The following is a 21432-nucleotide window of genomic DNA, read 5'->3' on the forward strand; positions in this document are numbered from 1 at the left end:
GTATTTTATTTTATTACTATTTTATTAGTATTTTATTTTATTAGTATTTTCCTTTTTTTCTCCCATTCTTTTACTTTCAACCATTTTGTGTGTTTTTTATGTCTCTTATCTTCAGCATTTAGGTAGAATTTTTAAAAGTACAAATCAATAATCTCTGTCACTTAACTGATTAATTAATTCAGTGTCTTTTGTATTGTGATTTTTGAGCTATTCACACTTGTCTCCCATACCCCCATTCTTTCTAGTTCTGTTTTGAATTGACTGAATTTTTCAGGTGATTTTTTAAAAATTCTATTTTTCCCTACATTGTTTTGAAATAATATACTTATTTCTGTTTTTTAGTGGTTACTCTTGAAATGTAATATGCATATATCTGGTAGAAGTTTTTTTTGGTGAACTCTGTTGTTTATAACTTTCGCTTATTTTTGTTTATGAATGCCTTTGTTTTAATCTTATTCTTGAAATATAATTTTGAGTACATATTTCTAGGTTGTTACTTTCTTTCAGCACTTTGAAGATGTCCTTATGTATTCTGGTTTATATTTTTGATGTATTGGGAAGTTTGTGGTGTATCTAATTCTCATTTGCTGTTCACCTTGCAAAATGAAGAGTCTATATGTTAGATCTTTAAGGTTTGTTTCTGGGTATTTACCCAGACTGTGGGTATTCACCATATGTTATTTCTCTATTCTATATATAAAATAATTTTTTTTAATCTAGTGAAGCATTTTTGTGGGATATTTACTTTTTTTGGTCTTCTTTGTTTTTTAGGTACCATAACTTTTGTTTTTAATTATTATTATTTTTTCTCTGTAGTTGCCTTTCCCCACCTTCCTGGTTCTGCTCCTTCATGGCCTAGTCTTGTGGACACCAGTAAGCAATGGGACTATTACTCAAGAAGAGAGAAAGACCGAGATAGAGACAGAGACAGAGACCGAGAACGAGATCGTGATCGAGACAGAGAAAGAGAACGCACCAGAGAGAGAGAGAGGGAGCGTGATCATAGTCCCACGCCGAGTGTTTTCAACAGGTATGTTCAGCGTGCAGTAATTTGTACACCTGTATTTTATATGCACTTTAGAATTTATATTCAGTGCCAGGATGGAAGATCCACTACAATTGGGAAAGGATTGCTTGAAGAGTAGTTAGGATAGCCATTTTAAAAGCATCAAGGCTGTTTATTCATAAGGACTTCCCACTACCTAAAGCAGCAGTCTTCAAATTTGTTTGTTCATTTCTTCCTTAAAACAATTTTGAAAATGTCATACCCCCTCACATATTTTTATCTTGGCATCAAAAATTTTTCACCTTAAGTATAAATAGTTGGCTATATAGATATAATTTCCAGTCTGTTATAAATCTCACAATTTTAAAATAAAGTTATCATTACTCTATTATATATCCATTGGATTAAGAATACTATAGTGATTTGCTGAACATCATTATCCATTTTTAAAAAATACATAAACAAGCTCTGTAACAGGTGGAAATTCTGCGTTTCTTTTTGTGCTCGAATTCTTACTTCTGAGCCACGTCCCCCAAAGAATTTTATTCTAATGCAAAATATTTTTTTTCTTGAAAGTTTTTTTAATTGATCCATCCTATCAGTCTTCCCTGCAACATACCTATGTAAGTTAAAATGTATTAAAAAATTAATGACCATAAGATTAAGTATTGAAAAATTTTTTGATTTTAGTTATTTATTTTTATATATAAATATAATACAAATTCTGAAAAATAATTTAACATAACTACATTCTTTAATGTGATGGAAGCGCTTCTTCCCATCCCTAAATAATATTTGTATCCATGAATGAATGTTACTACTGTTAGGGGAAAAAAGGCTTTGCCATTGATTATATTTCTTTCTTTCTTTCTTTTTTTAATATATAAATGTAAGCATTGAGAAACCTTGTTCACATAAAATATGTAAATAAGAATTGATGGAATTTTGTTGCGGTTCTGTCACTAAGTTATTTGAGCACTTTAAGATTTAGTGATATGTCAAAATTACACAGCTAACCTGTCATGAAAAGTTACTTTTAAGAATCTATTACCTCATGGCTCAGTTTTCTTAAAAGCAGATAGTTGGAAACCACCTGATTGTTACTTGGTGAAATTGTTTTCTACGGCTGCTACAATAAAAGTACCATAGACTGGTTAGCCTAGAACAACAGAAATTTACTCTCACAGGTCTGGAGGCTAGAGGTCTGATATCAAGGTGGCAGCAGGTTTAGTTCCTTTTTGTAGGCTTTGAGAGAATTTGTTCCCCGCCTCTCTTGTAACTTCTGGTGGTTGTTAGCAATCCTTGGTATCCCTTGGTTTGTAGATGATGCTTCACTCCAATCTGTGTCTGTCTTCACACAGCATTCTCCTCTCTGTGTCTGTGTACAAATTTCCCTATTTTTATAAGGGTAACAGTCTTTGGATTAGGGTGCAGCCAAATCCAGTCAGACCTCGTCTTGCCTTGATGATTACATCTGCAAAGACCCTGTTTCCAAAGTCTTTAGTTTTCTCAGTTTCTTGGAAGAACACCAAAAGGGCTTTACCAAGACTTATTAGAAGACTACCAATTATACTTAATACTCTTTATTTTAGAGGTACCCTGTTCAACTTAATATGCTTAGAAAGGGTTAGGAAAATGGAAATATATCTTCTCCAAAATGTCTGTAAAAATGAAACACCTTTATGTGTATTTGATATTTATTTTCATGCAAACCTGGAGCTGCAAATTTCCCCCATTCCATTTATGGAAAATAGCTACCAAATAACTTAACTGGTAAAAGACAGCTCCTATTGTCAAGCCAGCAGCCACATCACACCCAATTTCTATGGGAAAAAAGTCTGACTTCATTTTTCTGTTCAGTTAAATGAGTTTAATCCATATTTCCTGTCTAAGTCTAAGATAAAATAGTCACAGAATTCAAAATAAGGTGCTGCCTCCCCAGCACTTTCTTTTGCTTTCCTTCAGAAGGAATTTTTGGTTTTGTTTTTTTACTAGTTCAGGGAAAATTCTTATGACTCCACACTACTCTACACGATATCTGACGTTAGAACATCCCAGGACACAGGCCAAAATATTCCATTTCTTACTTCATACTTTGTAGCAGACAGATGTATAAGAGAGAAAGGCCTAAAGCCCTATAGAAGCTTTATGGTTCTTTGAATAAAATAGGTCTTACTGACACTAATATTTTAAATTAGATCTTGTTGATGCCATGATGGTTTTTATACCCTGAGCCAATAATGTACTGTAGTAAAATTGGTGAAAAGAATGCCTTTCTTTTGTAAAAGGCCAGGAACGTGATGGAGGAGAGGTTAGCCAGAGAAGTGGCATATGTGTTACCTACAGGTGTATCATTAGGCAGTTCATGTTCAGGAAAGAATAAATATGGAAGTTGGGGACCTAGAAGTTGATTCCCTAAAACTTTCTGTGCCATTGGAAAGAATTCATTTATTGCTAGCATAAAGAATAAAGTCAAAATTCTTTTTATGATCCGTAAGTCACAAATTCAGTGCACCTTTCTATATTTTAACCCTGGTTCTCTCCCAAGGCAATATACTGCATGCTCTAGCTACACTGAACTACTTGCTCTTCTGGAAAGCCTCATAGTTTAGCACTTCCCTTCTTCATGTTATTCCTGTCCTCTCTGCCTCACAAACTTTCACTGATTCTTCAAGGTTCAGCTCGTATTTGTCTTCTGTGAGCAACTCTGAACCTGAAAGAAAGAATTAATTATTCCTTCACATGCTCCCTAAGCATTTTGTGTATTTTCTTTAAAGCATGTCTTTCTCTTTCAGGGTGTTGACTATCATTTTTCATCTCTGTATCCTCAGCACTTTGTACAGTAATGCCTGGAACATAATGAATGTGTCAGTGAATAAAATGACTTAACACGTATCAGGGAGGAGGGTGAATACAATAGAGAAAAAACAATCTTGAAAACTGTTGGTGAAACTGTGTTAGCCAGATAGGTTTTGAAATGGATAAAAATCAACCCTTATATCAAAGCGTTAATTTGGGCATCTTTCTAATTAACATATCCATTTAGGTACCTTCACAATGTAGAATGAAATAAGTTAAAGATAACTTTTTTTTGTTATCAGCTATTTTTATGGATAAGATAAATGTAAGGTACACAGTTTTCTGATTTTGCTGGATGAGATGAAGTAATATATCAGTTCAAGATGTGAGCATATGCTTGATTCAGACAGCATTTGTTTTGTTAGATGTGATCATGTAATCATATACTTCTTAATCCAGAAAGGTCCTTAGGGGTTATCCAGTCTAAATTTTGATTTGTCAGATGAGGAAATGGAAGCATAGAGAAATTAAAGCAACACTAGAGCCATACTGTCTACTGGAAATATGGTTGAGATATTACTTAAAATCCTTTCTAGTCTTGAAATTAGGTAGTTTAAAAATTTATTACTTTTCATTTGTTTTTATTACTCTTTCTGTACTTGATTTTTTTTTTCTTCCTCTTTCGGGGGTGGTGGGGAACCAGATTCATTCTTTCATTCATGTAAACTTTTTTTTTAACACCTTTATTGGAGTACAATTGCTTTACAATGGTGTGTTAGTTTCTGCTGTATAACAAAGTGAATCAGCTATACATATACATATATCCCCATATCTCTTCCCTCTTGCGTCTCCCTCCCACCCTCCCTGTCCCACCACTCTAGGTGGACACAAAGCACTGAGCTGATCTCCCTGTGCTATGTGGCTGCTTCCCACTAGGTAGCTGTTTTACATTTGGTAGTGTGTATGTATCCATGCCACTCTCTCATGTAACTGACATTTTTTGAGTTCCTGTTATGTACCAGGCACAGAGTTGTGTGCTGAGGATACAGAATTACTCATACACTGTCGTTACAGATTTAACCATGTAATATTGTCACAATATCTAGGACTGGTTAGAAGTTTAAAACTTTATGTAAAAAAAAGTGCAAGAAGAAACTCCATAGGATTTATTAATCTTTTTCCTTCCTGTAGCTCCTAATAATATGACTTACACACTGTAGGCACCTGGTAACATTTTATTGACTAGATAAGTAAAGGTATGGTACATACATGCATGTTTGTGTGTATGTGTGTGTTGAAGTGTATGTTTTGAGTTTGTGTGGTGGGACATGTGCTGTTAATAACTTCAGTCACATAAGTGCATGAATTCTGTTAAGTTCAAGCGCATTACTTTCTGGGAAGTTGAATTGTTTCTAATGTAGTTAAAATTAATATATTTGAGATAGTACTGTTATCTCTAGAATGTACATGTTCACAAGGTAAGGAGCTTAATGCAGAACTTCATAGGAAACAAGTCTGAAATGAATTGCTTTGCTAGAGCTCGTAACTTTTCTTTGCATAAATTATAGTGTTTATAAAATTCTTTGTCCATTTCAAACACACTCATGCACAAATGCTACTTAATTTTTATTGAAGCTGAAAGTGTTAATGGTTAAACCATATTTGATTTTCATGTTGCTAGCTATAGGGCATCAGGCGTAATGTTTACTTAAATCTGACTAAAAGTTCAAGGCCAGAGAGGGAAAAAAAGGTGGAAGAATTTTGTGTTGTTCTGAATTATCCCAGGAATAAAGTGTTCTCTGGAAAATCCAAATGAAGTATAAGGAAAGGCCTTTTTTTTTCTCAAGACTGAGATTTCAGCAATATGGCATGTAGTATGTGTTGTTACAAATTAGAGTCATTGTTTTGAAAATTACAGACCAGTTTCAACATCTGTTTTTTAGGCCGCTTAATTGTGGGCCAGAGAGAAGGCTGGTCATTCTAGGGTGTTTGAAATGAGCTCTAATGATTTCCAGGCTCAGAGAAACCTTTGTGCTACAGCTGCTTATCAGAGAAGGGGTCTTTACATTTTGTGTACGAGACCAAATCTTCCACCATCTGTAGGAAGGGTCCCATCAGATGGCTGCCTTCAGAATCTTAAAGGCCTCAAAGCTAACAAGAATTGGTGTGAGGGTTAGAGGGAAAAAACAGGGTTACAAAGGACGAATTATGAGATAATTGACCTTAGTTATTTTTAGGTAAATCCAGTTGGAATCATTACAAAGAACCTCATTTTTAAAGAGGATAATATTAATGCTAATATTCGTTTGTCATGGTAGGTGTGAGTTTATTCTCCTTTAGAAACTTTATTAGAAACAGTCACCTTTACAGAAAGCGTTCTGCTTCTGAAAATTTTAACATTAAATTTAATGAAGATGGTGAGCCTGCCTGTTAGCGGCCATTTGAGGGCCTGCTCTTGTTCCAAACACTTTATAAATGTTATTGCCAATTCTACCACTATCCTGAAAAAGACTGTTGCCAGTTTTACAGATGAGAAAACTGAGTGTTCACAGAGGTTAAGTAACTTACCCTGGGTCATACACTTAGGAAGTAACAGTCAGGACGTGTTCCTGGGCCTGCTCTGCACGGACTCTTCCTGCTACTCCACACTGCCTGTCATGGTGCATTGCCTTTCTGATGACACGCTTCCACCTCCCCAGTACCAAGTACACATTTATGATTAGAAAAAAAATCGTGTTTGTATGTAATATATGTGTCCGTGTGTGTGTGTGTGTGTATCATCCATATATATATGCATATATGAATACTCTTTAAAATAACATTAAAAATGTATCACAGGCAATAATAACTTGGTCAGCAATATGACTTGGCTTTAGGTGTCGCACTCCTGAATTATCACTTTTGCTAAGAGACCACAGTTAGGCTTTGTTTTTATATGGCTTATACTTTCACCTGATTCTGTCTCCTGTTATTCTCTCTCAGATTCCTTAACATCTTGAGGCTATGTACAAATTCTAATTTAATAATTTGTATAAAACATATATTTCTAGAAACCAAAGCTCTTTAGTACACAGTGTTCTAAAAGATATTTTTATTCATTCTAAGAGTTTACTGACATTAGGATGTAGAAAATGTTGACTTCTGTGCTGAACAAAAAGAAAAAATAGACTTGAAGGATTGAGAGAAAAACAGAAGTATGTCTCCATTTTCACGAAAGGACGTGGAGAGACAGGTCTAAGGAGGTAAAGATGACTACCATCAGTCCCAGTTTCACTAGTCCATTCTCTCCAAAATCAGAAAATGGAGGCAGAGCTTAATATGGATTTGAAGTTGTTCCCATGGTCCCCTCCCTCCAGCTTCCTCCTCCTCACTCCACCCCCGCAACCCGCCTCCCTTACCACACAGATAGCGTTAAGTTATTGGGATGTCAGAATTCAAGTATGTCCGTAGGCAATTTTCTGCCTGCATTTTGTGTGGATATTGTGGAAATTGCTTTTTTTTTCAGTCTCTTGTATGATACTTTATTAATCAGCGCCACTTTTCGAACAGGATTTGCTCACTTCTTGTTTCTTTGTCACATTTTGGTGATTCTCACAATATTTCAAACCAGCAAAACGTAGACTTGCTGAAGACTCAGGTGATGGTTAGCATGTTTTAGCAATAAAGTATTCTTAATTAAGGCATGTACATTGATTTTTAGACATAATGCTATTGTACACTTAACGGACTGCAGTATAGTGTAAACAACTTTTATATGCATTGCGAAATCCAAATTTTGTGGACTTGCTTTATTGTGATATTTATTTTATTGGTCTGAAACTGAACCTACGGTTCATATCATTGAGGTATGCCTGTATTCATAAATTTGCACATCTACTAAGAATGCCAATATATGGCGGTTTACAATTGCCTGCTTTCTAATTTGCACTGGAAAATGGAAGTTGCTTTGATGTCACTCTGTTCTTAATGTTTATACCACTTCATTAGATGAATATATACTTTATGTGATTCAAAACCTTAAGAACCTTTATCTACTTGGACTATGTCGTCATAAGCCAAATATTTTTAATATATTTTTAGAATCTTAACTGTGTGCCTAAGATTTTATAAATATCATTAAGAATTTTGGTTGGAAATCTGAGATACACAAACATGCTTTTAAGTCTAAAAAGTAAAATGAAGCCGCTGATTAAAATTTAGATCAGTTACAGCTCCCAAATTTTGAAGAAAAACAGCATTTATATAAAATTTCTACCCTATAACAACTGTGAAAGCACAGAACTTGGCCCTTTAACATAACGTGTAATCATTATATATTTTGTATTCTTGTATTAGATCTAGTACTAATTTGGGAGCAGCATTGTTTTCCTCTCAGTTCAACAAGTATATACTTTGCACCTATTCTGTGTAAGATGCTAACATTAGGACTTCTGGTTTGGACTCAGGTCACGTCTTTTGTAGCTTGAAGTCATTCAGAATCAACAATCCAGTTGTCAAGAAAACTTGTTTCTATTCTGATTTCAGTGATGAAGAACGATACAGATACAGGGAGTATGCAGAAAGAGGCTATGAGCGCCACAGAGCAAGTCGGGAGAAAGAAGAACGACACAGAGAAAGACGACACAGAGAGAAAGAGGAAACCAGACACAAGTCCTCTCGAAGGTTTGCTCTTTAATAGTGAATCATTTTGAAGCCAAGAGAAATTGATTTGTTTTCAGGAAGTAAAAGCAAACATTTCTAAGTAACCACTAGAGCATTATATGTGTTCCTAATTGGAAGACTATAGTTGGTTCCTTATAGGTTTCAACAAAGATATTGAAATCTAACCAGATTATAATGCCCATAAGCCAAAATTAGCATGGAATAAAAAATATGAGAATTAGACTTACTACATTATCTTGGGTGGGGGGGGGATTTGTCATATGAATCAGTTTTTAGTAGTAATTGTTATTAAACAAACTGATGTTCAGTTTAATCAAAGAAAATTCAGGGCCTTATAGTCCCCCCCACCAAAAAAAAAAAATCAGCATTAAATTTTAATGCCTATTGTTTGCCTAAAATCAACTCTAGGAAGTATTTCCTGTTCTGATCTAGTGCTTCAGTTTCTAATTTGTAATTTAGTCTTTTAGAATGAAGTATATGGGCCCTAGTGGCCCTCTTGGCATAGTGGGTGGTGCGTCGGTCTCATAATCTAATGTATATGGTCCTTAGGGTTCTAGGAAAATATTAATGAAGGTGAGCATTAAATGTAAATATAATCTCAGCATAAAGGTCACATAAAAAATAATTACTCCCCAAAATGTGTTTGAGAAAAAGAAAGTATTAGATTATTTAAAACCCACTGTTATACTGAGAATTTACCTAAAGTAGGTTGATCCGTCACTACTTAAACATTTTTAAGAATACACCTTTCTTTTTTCTTTAGTAATAGTAGACGTCGCCATGAAAGTGAAGAAGGAGACAGTCATAGGAGACACAAGCACAAAAAATCTAAAAGAAGCAAAGAAGGAAAAGAAGCTGGCAGCGAGCCTGCCCCTGAACAGGAGAGCACCGAAGCTACACCTGCAGAATAGGCATGGTTATGGCCTTTTGTGTACAGTAGTGCCAGAAATAGATACTATAAATCTTATTTTTCTGGATAATGTTTAAGAAATTTGCCTTTAATCTTGTTCTTTTAGTATGAAAAGTTAACTTTTTTCTTCTAAAATAAAAGAGTGAATTTTTCATGTTAAGTTAAAAATCTTTGTCTTGTAATATTTAAAAAATAGACAGTAATGACTTTGTATCGAAGAAAGTAATGTGAATGAGTCACTTAGCAGGGAACTTAAAGAGCTATGTTTAGCTGTGTACATAATATCTGATTGATAAAGGTCAAGGTTCCCTCTTGGCCAGTTTCCTTGAGGAGTTAATCAAATACCAGTCTCTTAAGAAGTTGCACTGCAAAATGCATCAAAAGGCACCTCTGAGTCTTGAGATTAAAACTAGTCTTTTATCACTGCTGTGGCACTATTGCTTTGCATATTAAAGAACTCATACAGTTTTGATACTGCAACTTTTTTTTTTTTTTTTTTTTGTGGTATGCGGGCCTCTCACTGTTGTGGCCTCTCCCGTTGCGGAGCACAGGCTCCGGACGCGCAGGCTCAGCGGCCATGGCTCACGGGCCCAGCCGCTCCGCGGCATGTGGGATCTTCCCGGACCGGGACACAAACCCGAGTCCCCTGCATCGGCAGGCGGACTCTCAACCACTGCGCCACCAGGGAAGCCTGATACTACAACTTTTTGATAGCAGGTTTTCAGTGTTCTAAATTTGGGTTCATGGTGAAACTAAAGGGGAACTTTTCTATCCAAAGTAATAAAATCTAATGGCACTTGGGTGACCTCTGAAATAACTTGCCCTAAATGTAGTTTCTGGCAGGCACATGGACAAAATACTCGTCACTGTGACAAATTTGAATTGCCTCAAAGCCATCTTTTATGAGCTAGGTCAAGCTGGTTTGGCCTTTCTTGATGGTTCTTCCAAGGCTCGTTGGTTGAGCAGCACGTAGAGTTTGTATACAGTTACTAGCTATACTGTGAATAAAAATAAATAAGCTTTAGATTAGTCATTTCCCATTACATTTAAGAAAGTACAAGTTTATAGAATTCTGTGAACATTTTTAGGGATAGCCCTTAGAAGGTATTTGTCAGTGATGGTAGCAACATGGTTTTGAAAGAATGAATTACTAAGAACTTTTAAATAGTGATAATAGAAATGAACTTAGTATCACATACTAAAAGACAGCTATATAATTTTTGAAAAATATTTATTTCTCATTTGATGAACACTTTTCAGCAATGCACTTTTAAAATCCTGTCTGGAAATTGTTTTTAAAATGCCCATAGTGTACCCTTTGCAGACCTCAGCATATACCAGATTTTAATTTAACTGTATGATTTGAATTCAGTGGGGGCATACAAACCATGTCAGCTGTTTAAGAGCTTTTTATTGAATAGAAAAATATAAACTTAAAGTTCTAGAGTAATGAGAAATGCTCCACACTGAATAAAAACTATTAGTAATGTTTCTATTTTGAGAATTATATTTTCTGAGGTGTAATTGGCTTTTCATTAGATCCTACTTTTCCTGACATTAAAGTTTATATTTTTACATTGTAGCCTTCAAATACAAAAATCGATAAGATAAATACATTGTTTCAACTTAGCTTATTTGTGATTTCCTGTTTTTCTATGACCCATCATTGATTCTATAAAAAAGTGCCGGGCCAAGAAGCAATGGTGAGAGTAATTTTTCCTTTAAGTTCTTTTAGCATCCTTGCCAAGCAAGCATGTATCATTCCTGATGTACTCCTGCCATTGACAGCAAGAAGAATATCACCACATCTAAAAAAAATAAAGGTACATGATTAACATTTTGAGCCACAGCTGAAGTTAATGCAAGTTTTTTTTGGTGGTCCCAGTTTTTGCTCCATCTGTCAGTTTTAATTATGTTATCAGTACTTCTAATTAAGGTTCTCCCCCTCACTTAAATTCTTCAAATTCTATTGTTCAGCTTGTTATAGAAAGAATGCTAAAAGTATAGCAAGTTGCTGTATGGGACCAAGAGTAACAAATCATTTTGGATTTCTTAGAAATGGAATGCTGCATAAATGTTTTAAATTTCTTACCGATAAAAAAAGATATAATAGGTGCCTTATTTCACATGGGGCCAGGCTTTTTGCATGTATAAAACACAATCTTTGGATATAAGTTTTTTGTCAAGTAGTCATTATTATTACCTGATTCTTCCATCGTTGTATGCTGGTGTTCCTTCAACAATGGATTTGATAAAGAAAGGTTTGTTCCCATTGTATTCTTCATAACCTCCTACAATGCAGAAGCCCAGACTTCCAGCTGTGTTTCTTCGCAGTATAACATCTTTACAGTTGTACAGGTACCTGAAATAGAACGAAATCAATGTAAATGCGCAGTTAATTCGAACTCATAGTAATTACTGTGATTCATCTCCCATTCCCTTTATTGGCATTATTTTTTTTAGGCTTAATAGCACTGGATGGGTCTCATTCAAAATTGTGTCATAGCCCAGTTACCTTTGTGCTTTTAGCTGGCTCTTTTTTTTTTTTTTTCCGGTATGCAGGCCTCTCACTTTTGTGGCCTCTCCCGTTGTGGAGCACAGGCTCCGGACGTGCAGGCTCAGCGGCCATGGCTCACGGGCCCAGCCGCTCCGTGGCATGTGGGATCTTCCCGGACCGGGGCATGAACCCGTGTCCCCTGCATCGGCAGGCGGACTCTCAACCACTGCGCCACCAGGGAAGCCCTAGCTGGCTTTTTCTAATTTTTCTAAAAATTTCTAATTTCTAATTTTTCTCTTTTCTAAAGCTAACCACCCTTTTAAAAGTGACACCATCTATTATGTTCTGTTTATGTCTACTGGGAAAGAATCATTTCTGGCTTAAAGATTTAATTTCTCAACTTATATTAAAGTTATGCCTAAATCTTTACTGATGAACCACATTCAAGCATACTTACAGTTATCATATTTTTATTTCCTTATGGATGTGAATAATTTTTAATGAAGGAAAAATTCTTTGAATCGTTAATATCTCAGTGGAAAAAATTTAAATGTAACCCTAATTCATTGGCTGAAGTTCTGACTTTTGAAAGATACCAGTTTATACATAGTTTTACATGTTTGATAGGTTATATAGAAGCATGCAGGCAGCGTAATATACTGAATGGAGACTGAGGTGCATTTAAAGATTGTAAGAATGATTCATACTGAAGGAGAAAAACCTGGCAGTAAGTTAAAAACTGAATAGCAAGTTATAACAGGAATGGGAGAAAGACCATAGGTCTTTTGTAAATGGGTAGAACCCTCAGCTAAAATAGAAAATTTGATTGAGGAAGCTGTTCCTTTTATTATTCAGTGGCAGTTGGATCAGTGTTAACATAGGTGCAGGCTAAGTACAAAACTGTGTTACAGTTATGACAGAGGTATGTCAGGAGCTGGATTTGACTCCAAAATCCCCCAAGTCCAGGAACTGGTTTGAAAGAGAATTAGCATTTTCAGTGTTGGTAAAAGTCAAGATTTGGTGATTTTGTTTATAAACTGTACCTTGAAATACTAATTTTTTTGAAAAACCAATAAAAAGTCTCTTGAGAAATGTTCTGGTGATGAAGCTGCTCATTACATTTGTTACTGACCTTGCTAATCAATGTAACATGACTTTTTCATGGCATTTCGACTCCCATTTGAAGTAAAACAAGCTTTGGGTTTGTCTGGTGGGTAACTTTAAAATGTAGTGCTAAAATGCAACTCAAGTTTGTTTTGTATCTGTTGTCATACATATATATCATTTACAATAATTTCTTTTGCTGAAATTATTGCTGAAAAATATGAATTCATTAAAGGAAACAACCATATTTTTATTATAAAATATTCATTTGCTGTATTTCACAGTAATACTTGATGTTAGTAAATTCATCCTGTAGGAGTTGTGGTGTGTTTGATACCACATTTACACAGTGGCTCACTGACTGCTCATGTTCAAAGCAGGTAATTGTTCCCCAGACACTAGAGCATTATGTTCCCACCTATGCCCAGTGTTTGGAGGAGAACTGGTGGGTGCTTCTTACCCAAGGTTATGATTAAATATGTCTTAACGTTCTTTAAAACATATAAATGGGTACATGGAGCAATACTCGAAACTTAAGTATTTCTCACCCTTTTGACCATTGGGTTTTTTCATTAATTATCACTTTGGACCTTGACTCTTAATATTTTATTCCATGTGGACAAGCTATAAAAATAATCATCTAAAATTTTTACGTTACCAATACAAAAATTTCAACATAACATTAATGAGTCATTCTCATTTTCTTACAAGCATATGGTGACATTTTCCAGAGGACATGTGGTAAGTGATCTGGCAGGACACTGAATGCAGAAGTAGATATGAGAGTCCAGTTATCTTCTATTAAGCCAAACATTAAAGAGGTTTGCAAAAATCATACACTGCCACTCTTGTAATTTTTTAAAATACTGCTTCTTATAAAAGATGTTATTTATGTTAATATATAATGGATTATTTTAAATGATTTAATAAAATTATTCAGATTAATATATAAGGTAAAATATTAGTAGGTATAACCTATATAAGCAAAAGCTCTTGGGGATCATCAATACTCTAAATAAGTGTAGGGGTCTTGAAAAAAAACTTTGGGAATTGCTGCTGTAGACATGTTTATCAAACTTGATGTTCCACTGGTATCTCAACCTCAGCATGTCCAAAACAACTAATATCTCCTCATTCTTCCTTACTGTGTAAAATAATTACATGAATGGCCCAAGTCATCACCCTTCCCTGGTATCATCCGTGCCACTTATTGTATAATTTTGTGGTGCCCCCCTCCGATTCTGGATTCAGCCATAAGATCATCAGTGGGACGTTGGCCAGAGCCAGCCAAATCTAGACACAGGAGCATGGCCAACCAAGATTAGCAGAGCCACCTAAACGACCCAGAAAGGACTGCAGATGCATGAGGGAGCCAGCCAAGATCAATGACGCCTGGCCTGGGTCAGCTGAAGCTGATCTGTGTCTGATGTTCCCTACGGAATGGGCATTCTGCACATCAGAGGGGCCGCTCACTGTGGGCCCAGGGCTCTGCAGGCTTGGCCTGCACGCTCCAGATGTGGGCAGCCTCACTTCCATCTTCCCTCTTCGACTTTCACTTTCTGCTACTGAGGTTTTGTGGCTAGTTTGTTACATAGCATGATTGTGAAAAGTAACTGATATTCTTAACTCTCCTAGTTTGGTTATGTCCTCCAGCTAGACGAAACATACCACCATTCACTCCAATGTATCTCCTAGGTTCCCAAAGCACCCTGTGCCTACATAATATTTTAATTATAACTTCTTTAATTCATAATTTTTAATAATTTACTATGACATGTTGTTGCTTACTGTATTATGAAGGCCATGAGGGCTATTCCTAGAACCTACTCTATTGATTATTTCATTCAACGAATGCCTGCTAAGCAGAGCCATTTAAAGACCTACAGAGACACTAGGTATTCCTGTGGAGGCTCCACCCACTATTACAACAAACACATTAAAAGTGCATTCATATCCCACCAGAAATATAGGTGAGTTTGGGACAATTATAAAAGACTAATTTTGCTCCTTAAATGACTTCGGCAGGAGCTACTCATTTGATTCTGGATTGACTGTGACTTATTAGCAAACATCACACAGGGAAGGTAATGGTGGGAGGTGGGGAGGAGAATGGCAAGAAATTTAAGGCCTAAGAGGCTAAGCAATGAAGAAAAATACATACGGTGCTGCTGGGTGCATGACACATCCACTGAATGACAGAAATCTGAGGCATTTACACTCCTGCAGAACTTGTTTATGGTAAAGAAACGGTAAGACTCAAATTATAAAAGCTAAATATAGGCTTCACATCCTCCTAAAGGATGCTCCCCAAACACTGCATAGTGGTTAAGATCCCAACCAGGCAGCCCGGTTCAAATCCCAGTTCTGCATATTAACTAGCATGTTACCTTGGGCAAGTTACTTAACCACTCTGTGCTGCAGTCTCCTATCTTTAAAGTGGCGATAATATTAGTACCTAGATCATAGGACTGAGGTGAGCTTTAAATGAGTGAAAAATGCAAAGAACATGTAAAGCTCTTAGCAGAGTGCCTGGCACACAGAAAAGGTTATATCAGTATGAGCTACTGTTGCAGTTGTTATTTCTATTCCGGGTTTGGATGTACTTGACAGTGTCCCTGTCCTATAGTTAAAATGTAAGTTTTAAGTTTTTGACTTAAAAAAAAAAAACAACCCATGATATTTGCCTCCCTGCTCTTCGATACAGACAGTCCTCATCAAAATGCTTTCTGAAGTTCAGGAAAGTGAAAGGTTAAATACTTAGGCAAGAGAAGAAATGAATTAATGTGTATCACTATCATACTAGTCCAGATGAGAGCATGTTTTCAAAGACTTCCAGATGTGGAGTGTGGGCCCTGAGAGCCAACAGTGAATAAAGCAGAAGGTCTTCAGTGTTTTCTGAATCCCCTCCAAGTGAATTGCATCTGATCATTTGTATAGCTTAGAGCCCATGTCTGGAGCTACTGCCCAGGGGTGTACAAAAGGCATCCCTGATAAGGGTGAGACACATTTGCATTGTCCTTAATAACCTACTTTTACTCTCTGCTACTGTTTATTATATCTGACACCCACTGGGGTTCAGCATACTAATGGTACCCTCTTCATATACATTCATTCTACGTGTTGGACTGCACTTGAGGACATGATCACAATGTCCTGGAAAAGAGATTGTTTCTAGACCTGCTGACATATCACTTTTCTTCACTGGTAGGGAATATTAGGTAAGTGGCTGGATCATACTTTAGGGCAAATAGTTTTCCCTCAAAATCTGTTAAGCAAAAGGGGAAAAGGTTTGACTGGGTAAATGTATAACTTGGAGGGAAATGTCTTCTTTGTGAATTAAAAAAAAAAACTATTTGCAGCCTAAATCTCTAGTGGTTCCGGCAGGCAAGTAACTTTTGCTAAGGCCTGAAACTCTTAGGACATCACTAATGCCAAATGACTAGAGACATTTATGCCCATGGTATTGCATCAGTGAGGGAGAACCTGGCACCTTTGGGGCTCTATGCAGTCAAGATCAGAAATGCCAACCTGCAAGATGGCCCTGGTTCCTTCCTTTTATTATAAACCTCCAGCAAACAGCCACTCCAGGAAAAATTTAGCTCAAAGGTTAAAAAATGAACCAGAGACATATAAATGAAAAGGCGGAGAGTAACAGTAAAAACAGTAACAGACAAAAATCACTCACCAGAAAAATGCTGCCACAGAAATGAAATGCTGCTAGAGAAAAGGAAATTTATAACCAACCCTATTCCTGTGAATTTAAAATACTTCTGAAACAATGGCTCTGTAAAAAAGATCAAGGCAGAGATACAAGATTTCAAGGGAGAGATATAAGACAAGAGGAAAAGAAATGGGCCGAGAAGAAAGACGTTGAAGGGAAAAATAACACAGAAATGAAAGTGAGTACAAAGGCAAAGATGTACTACTGAAAACACAGTAAGGGTTATGAAGGACAGATCAAAACAAGCAAAGAAAGCAGAATGAAAGTAAATAGAATTGAAAAGGATTCAAGAGAAAATGAAAGATATAAAACAAAAAGAGGTAACATACATATCTGGACTCCCTGAAAAGAAGACGCCAAATAACATTTATCTTGAACGTTAGGTAGAAAGACCAAGCCACATAGAGAAGGAAAGAAATGAGACAGGCCTCACTTCTCCACATCACCACTCAGTGCGAGTCAGTGATGCAATGCCTACGAAATCCAAAAAGAGGTGATCAGATAGTTTTATAACCAGGTAACCTATCACAGGGTTGTACAGATATAGCATGATTTCTTTAACCAGTTCCTATTGGTAGTGGACACAACAACAGTGCAGTGAACACCACTGTACCTTCCTTATGAATTCATTTTGCAACATTGCTTACGAAAGATGAAAACAACCTAAGTGTCCACTACCAAATTAGGTCTCAACAATACTATCAGGACTGGCTGAATCAATATGGTACTTCTATACAAGAGAATACTATTGGCCATAGAAAAGAACGAGGAAGCTTGATGTGTACTGATGTGAAATGATACCCAAAGTATATTCTTAGATTAAAAAAAAATTATGGTACATCATAGTGTGTATGTTACCATTGTATGTGTGGGTGTACATATATACCTAGACTAGGGGTCAGCAAACTACAGCCCAGCCCAACACCCAATTTTATAAATAAACAGGCATGCCCATTCACCTATGTATTGACTGTCTATATGGCTGCTTTCACACCACAACAGCAGAAATGAATAGTGGCAACAGAGACAGCATGACCCTCCAAATCTGCACTCTCTGGCCCTTTTCAGAAAAAGTTTACCAACCTCTGACACAGACACTCCCTGGAAAATTACACAAGTCATTGGTAACTGTGACCTCTGTTGAGCGGATCTGAGGGGCCAAGGGTGGAAGACTCACTTTCACTCTCTCTCTACCCTTTGGTGCCCTCTGAATGTTCACTGTGCTTATTACTACGAGGAGAGGAGGGGATGAAGGAAACTAAGAATTGCCAGGGGGACTGCAAACCAGTGTTGTCTTTGCTGGCTTCACACTTTCTATTCTTCTAAAGGAAATGAGCAAAATCCAGATTGGACTTCTGATAAGATCAGGGAAGTGCTGTGCCCAAAGTCAAGGGCAAAGGTAGAGGGAGAGAAAGCCATTCACTTGGTTGTACTTGAAGTAAAACACATCTCACATTTGTTCTGTCTTTACATGAATGAACGGCAAGGAACTCTGTTTTATAAGACAAGTAGCTTTCAAGCACAAAAAACTTTTTTAAATGATCCATTTTAATAGATTGAAGTTTTAGAAAAAATTTTTTCCATACGATTTTAAAGTAAATTCTCTTCTTCCACTCAGGAAGAAAATTTTTTTAAAAAATTAAAAAATTTTTTAAACTCAATGCTCAGTTTTTAACTTAAAATGTACGCATTTAAAAAATATTTTATCAACTAGTGAAGGCTAAAAAGGGAATCTCAGTGTGTATTTGAGGTAGGGATGTTTTTTAAAACCTCATTTAAAATTAGAGAGAGAGAGAGAGAGAGACCAACCTATCTCCACCCTCGAGAAAAATGTACTAAAACCAAACATCCTACTTTCATTCATTTAATCCTCTGCCAGATACCATCATCAGTGACTCTAATGTTGAACATTTAAGTCATGCATTTGGAATTATTAAGGCAATCCTTTGAAGGCCAAGAGCTTACGCTCTGATGCAGGTGAGCAAACCCCAAATTATTTGTCCTTCGAATATTTGATTTCTGTATCTAGCCATTTAGCAAGGCTGCCCTCAAATCCTTTCCTGAACTTTCCGAAACATTTATCTGGCTCCCCTCTAAGGCTCTAGTTACATCTCACTGAGATGACAAACTAGTTGCTTCCTGAAGGTTTACACCAGGACTTTTCAAGAGTAGGAACAAGGGAGAGGTGATCTGAGGCCCTCAATCAACACAGGACCCAGCATCTGGGCAAAGGCAAACTGTGCTGCTGCGTTGCTCTGGGTTTAGCTGGGGCCACCAGAGAGCTGGAGGCGTGAAGCCACAGACTGGTTTTACCTCCATGCAAGTTCCTAGGCCCGCCACTAGCCAATTGAGAAAAGCTGACCTTGCCCTGCTCCAGAGTGTGTGAAAACAGCGCCCTCTCTCTGTCGACTGAACTTCCTGACGCACATACAACCCACACAATCGAACATGGCAGCCCTACGACCTCCTCGCCGTGTAGGCCAAACAGTGTTTCCACACCCAGGCTTTCGTCCCTGCCCAAGAATTGCTGCAGTTTCAGTTACCAAAAGGAACACAAATTCTTTCAAACAGACCCACAACCAAGCCTGGGTCTCGTTAACATGTCAGTGCCCTGAATCAGCCCAAGAGAGTGAAACAGTGGTCTAAGAACTAGCATCGTTTCCTCCCACACCTCCCCAAGGATGTCACGCTGGGACTCACCGTGGTAATTCCAGCCACATGACCCAGGAGGGGGACCGGTTGCCAGGTGGGGCCGTGTCTTTGTGGTTGAAGTCCAGCGCTGCTGGGCTGCTGCCTTCTTCCTGGGGCTCACATTCTCTGACTTCCAAAGCTTTAAGTACCACCGAGGAGGATGTGCTTTTCAATAAAGCAACCGCCTCGCTCCGGCTGACCTCTGTTAGTTCAATCCCGTTCACATTCAACAGAACGTCACCTAGTGACCGGAGAAGCAGAAGCCATTCTTAGTAAGAGTGCAAACCGGAAAGGCAAAGGGGCAGGGACTGACTGGGATGCGGGTACGTGGAGAGGACAAGGGGCACTTCCTTAGCCTCACGTCAACATGCGGCTGGGTTTTCTCACATCAAATCGCGAGCAGTGCGCATGTGCCAAGGCGCTGGTAAATCACGTGGGGGGATTCTAACGCACACCTATTGGTATTTGGCTCTTGCCTTAGAAAGGGGGAGAGGGGGAGAGAGAGGGAGGGAGGGAGGGAGGAAGGGAGATAAAATAGCCACGTTCACTATTTAATCAAAGAAAACCTCCTTTTTTTTTTCTTCCCATTTTTAGCACAAAGGCAGAGCATGTGGCAAAAGTGCCCAGCACCCACACGGAGCCAGGCATGTAGTAAGCACCCAATAAATAAGGGTTGAATTAATAAATAATAAGCTTCCCATGAGAGAGTCTGACAGATGAGTCTGCGGCAGTTAAGAACAATGGGCCTGGAACTGTGTTCCTAAAGAGGTGGGAAGAAGAGGTTCCATTTCTATTCAGTGCAAAGGTGCTGACAGCTACCACTGGTTAAGCCTCTACTGTGTGCGGGGCCATCCTATCATATAACCCTCTGCTCACGTTCTCTCACTAATAAGTCACTTCGTAGTTGACCTCATCGTTCTCCACCCGGGTGCTTGGGTGAAAAAGAAAAGAGAAACTAAAGTACATACCTCCCCTACCTCCATTTCCTATCTTTTTATCTCCCTCCTGTCTTTCTGCCTCCTTTGAATATCAACTTTCTCGCACAAAATAACCGTAGCAAGAGTAAAAGGACAGAAGGAGAAAGATGGGAAAGGCCTTGAGTTCATCCTGAACCCCAGAGAAGCACCGTTAGGTTGGCTGACTGAAGCCCTTCACACATGCCATCCCCCCGTGGCCCCTCAGCCTGAGCAACTGTACTTCAAAAACTTCACATTTTATTTCTTGAATCTGAACACCCTGAAAGGGCATATCGGCTCAACCATCAGCTACCCGTCCATGGGAATTGACAATACTATCAGAGATACAAATTGGACATCTCTTTCCTTCACTCTAAGGAGCCCAAATCATATAAGATTAAAGTAGTGAAACACTTTTCATCAATGGGAAAGTACCTGGCTTGGTATTTTCACTTAATAAATATTCACTGAATCAAAATCTATCAAATTATTTCTCCTATCCAACCCATATATGGAACGATTCATGAACAGTTTCATCACTGGATCAATCCACCAAAGAATTACTTAGAATGAATGGAACCAAATTATGCCGTTTAATCAAGGCAACTTGCTCATAACTGTAGCCCTTCCCTATTAATTCTTGGCATTGTTTGCAGATACTCACTTTACCAGCAAGCAAGGTGGCCCACATCAACCCACATGAACCAAGAGGGGTGAAACCCGGTCCAGGAACTATACTCAAACCAATCATGGTCAATGGGTCGCAGATGCCCTGGCCAGATCACCCTCACATTCTCTTGTTAATTCTGGAAACAAGTTACCTAACCCAGTAAGCCACTAATTCCTTTTAACACTCTGCTGCCCCAGTACCTTAAGTCTCTTTACTTTTTACCTGTTTTTATTCTTCCATCTCTGCTTATGACTCCTCCGGGCTCAACACTGATGACATAGATTGGCAAATTCCACTCCCTATGTGATGCTCCCCCTGCAACGGTCATGCCGAGTGATTCACTGGGGTCTTTTTGGACACTTACCACCTTCTCATGACAAGTGACCACAGGGTGGAGGGGCTGAAGGCACAGACAG

The 21432-nt window shown here is 37.7% G+C and overlaps 2 protein-coding genes across 38 annotated transcripts in view; one reads left to right on the forward strand and one right to left on the reverse strand.

Annotated features, from left to right (window-relative positions):
• The window catches only part of FIP1L1 (factor interacting with PAPOLA and CPSF1), a 68634-nt gene extending 55344 nt beyond the window's left edge, over positions 1 to 13290 (forward strand). For 5 of the 34 annotated variants that reach the window (XM_060299338.2, XM_070045575.1, XM_030880551.3 and 2 more), the window contains 3 exons: positions 817 to 1030; positions 8330 to 8467; positions 9231 to 13272. In XM_060299338.2, the coding sequence (XP_060155321.1) occupies positions 817 to 1030; positions 8330 to 8467; positions 9231 to 9378 (500 nt within the window). In that variant the 3' untranslated portion in view covers positions 9379 to 13272. Of the gene's footprint in view, positions 1 to 816; positions 1031 to 8329; positions 8468 to 9230 lie in introns of all 34 variants that reach the window. The other 29 variants (XM_070045573.1, XM_030880548.3, XM_060299333.2 and 26 more) reach the window with 14 other exon arrangements.
• The window catches only part of LNX1 (ligand of numb-protein X 1), a 124451-nt gene continuing 109826 nt past the window's right edge, over positions 6808 to 21432 (reverse strand). Inside the window, exons 7-10 of one of the 4 annotated variants that reach the window (XM_060299330.2) lie at positions 21239 to 21416; positions 19400 to 19631; positions 11581 to 11739; positions 6808 to 10375 (exon numbers count right to left, since the gene is read on the reverse strand). In XM_060299330.2, coding sequence (XP_060155313.1) covers positions 10285 to 10375; positions 11581 to 11739; positions 19400 to 19631; positions 21239 to 21416 — 660 coding nt within the window. In that variant the 3' untranslated portion in view covers positions 6808 to 10284. Of the gene's footprint in view, positions 11186 to 11580; positions 11740 to 19399; positions 19632 to 21238; positions 21417 to 21432 lie in introns of all 4 variants that reach the window. The other 3 variants (XM_030880536.2, XM_060299331.1, XM_030880538.2) reach the window with 3 other exon arrangements.

The sequence above is a fragment of the Globicephala melas genome, chromosome 5, assembly GCF_963455315.2.
Source record: "Globicephala melas chromosome 5, mGloMel1.2, whole genome shotgun sequence".
In the NCBI taxonomy this organism is placed as follows: Eukaryota; Metazoa; Chordata; class Mammalia; order Artiodactyla; family Delphinidae; genus Globicephala; species Globicephala melas.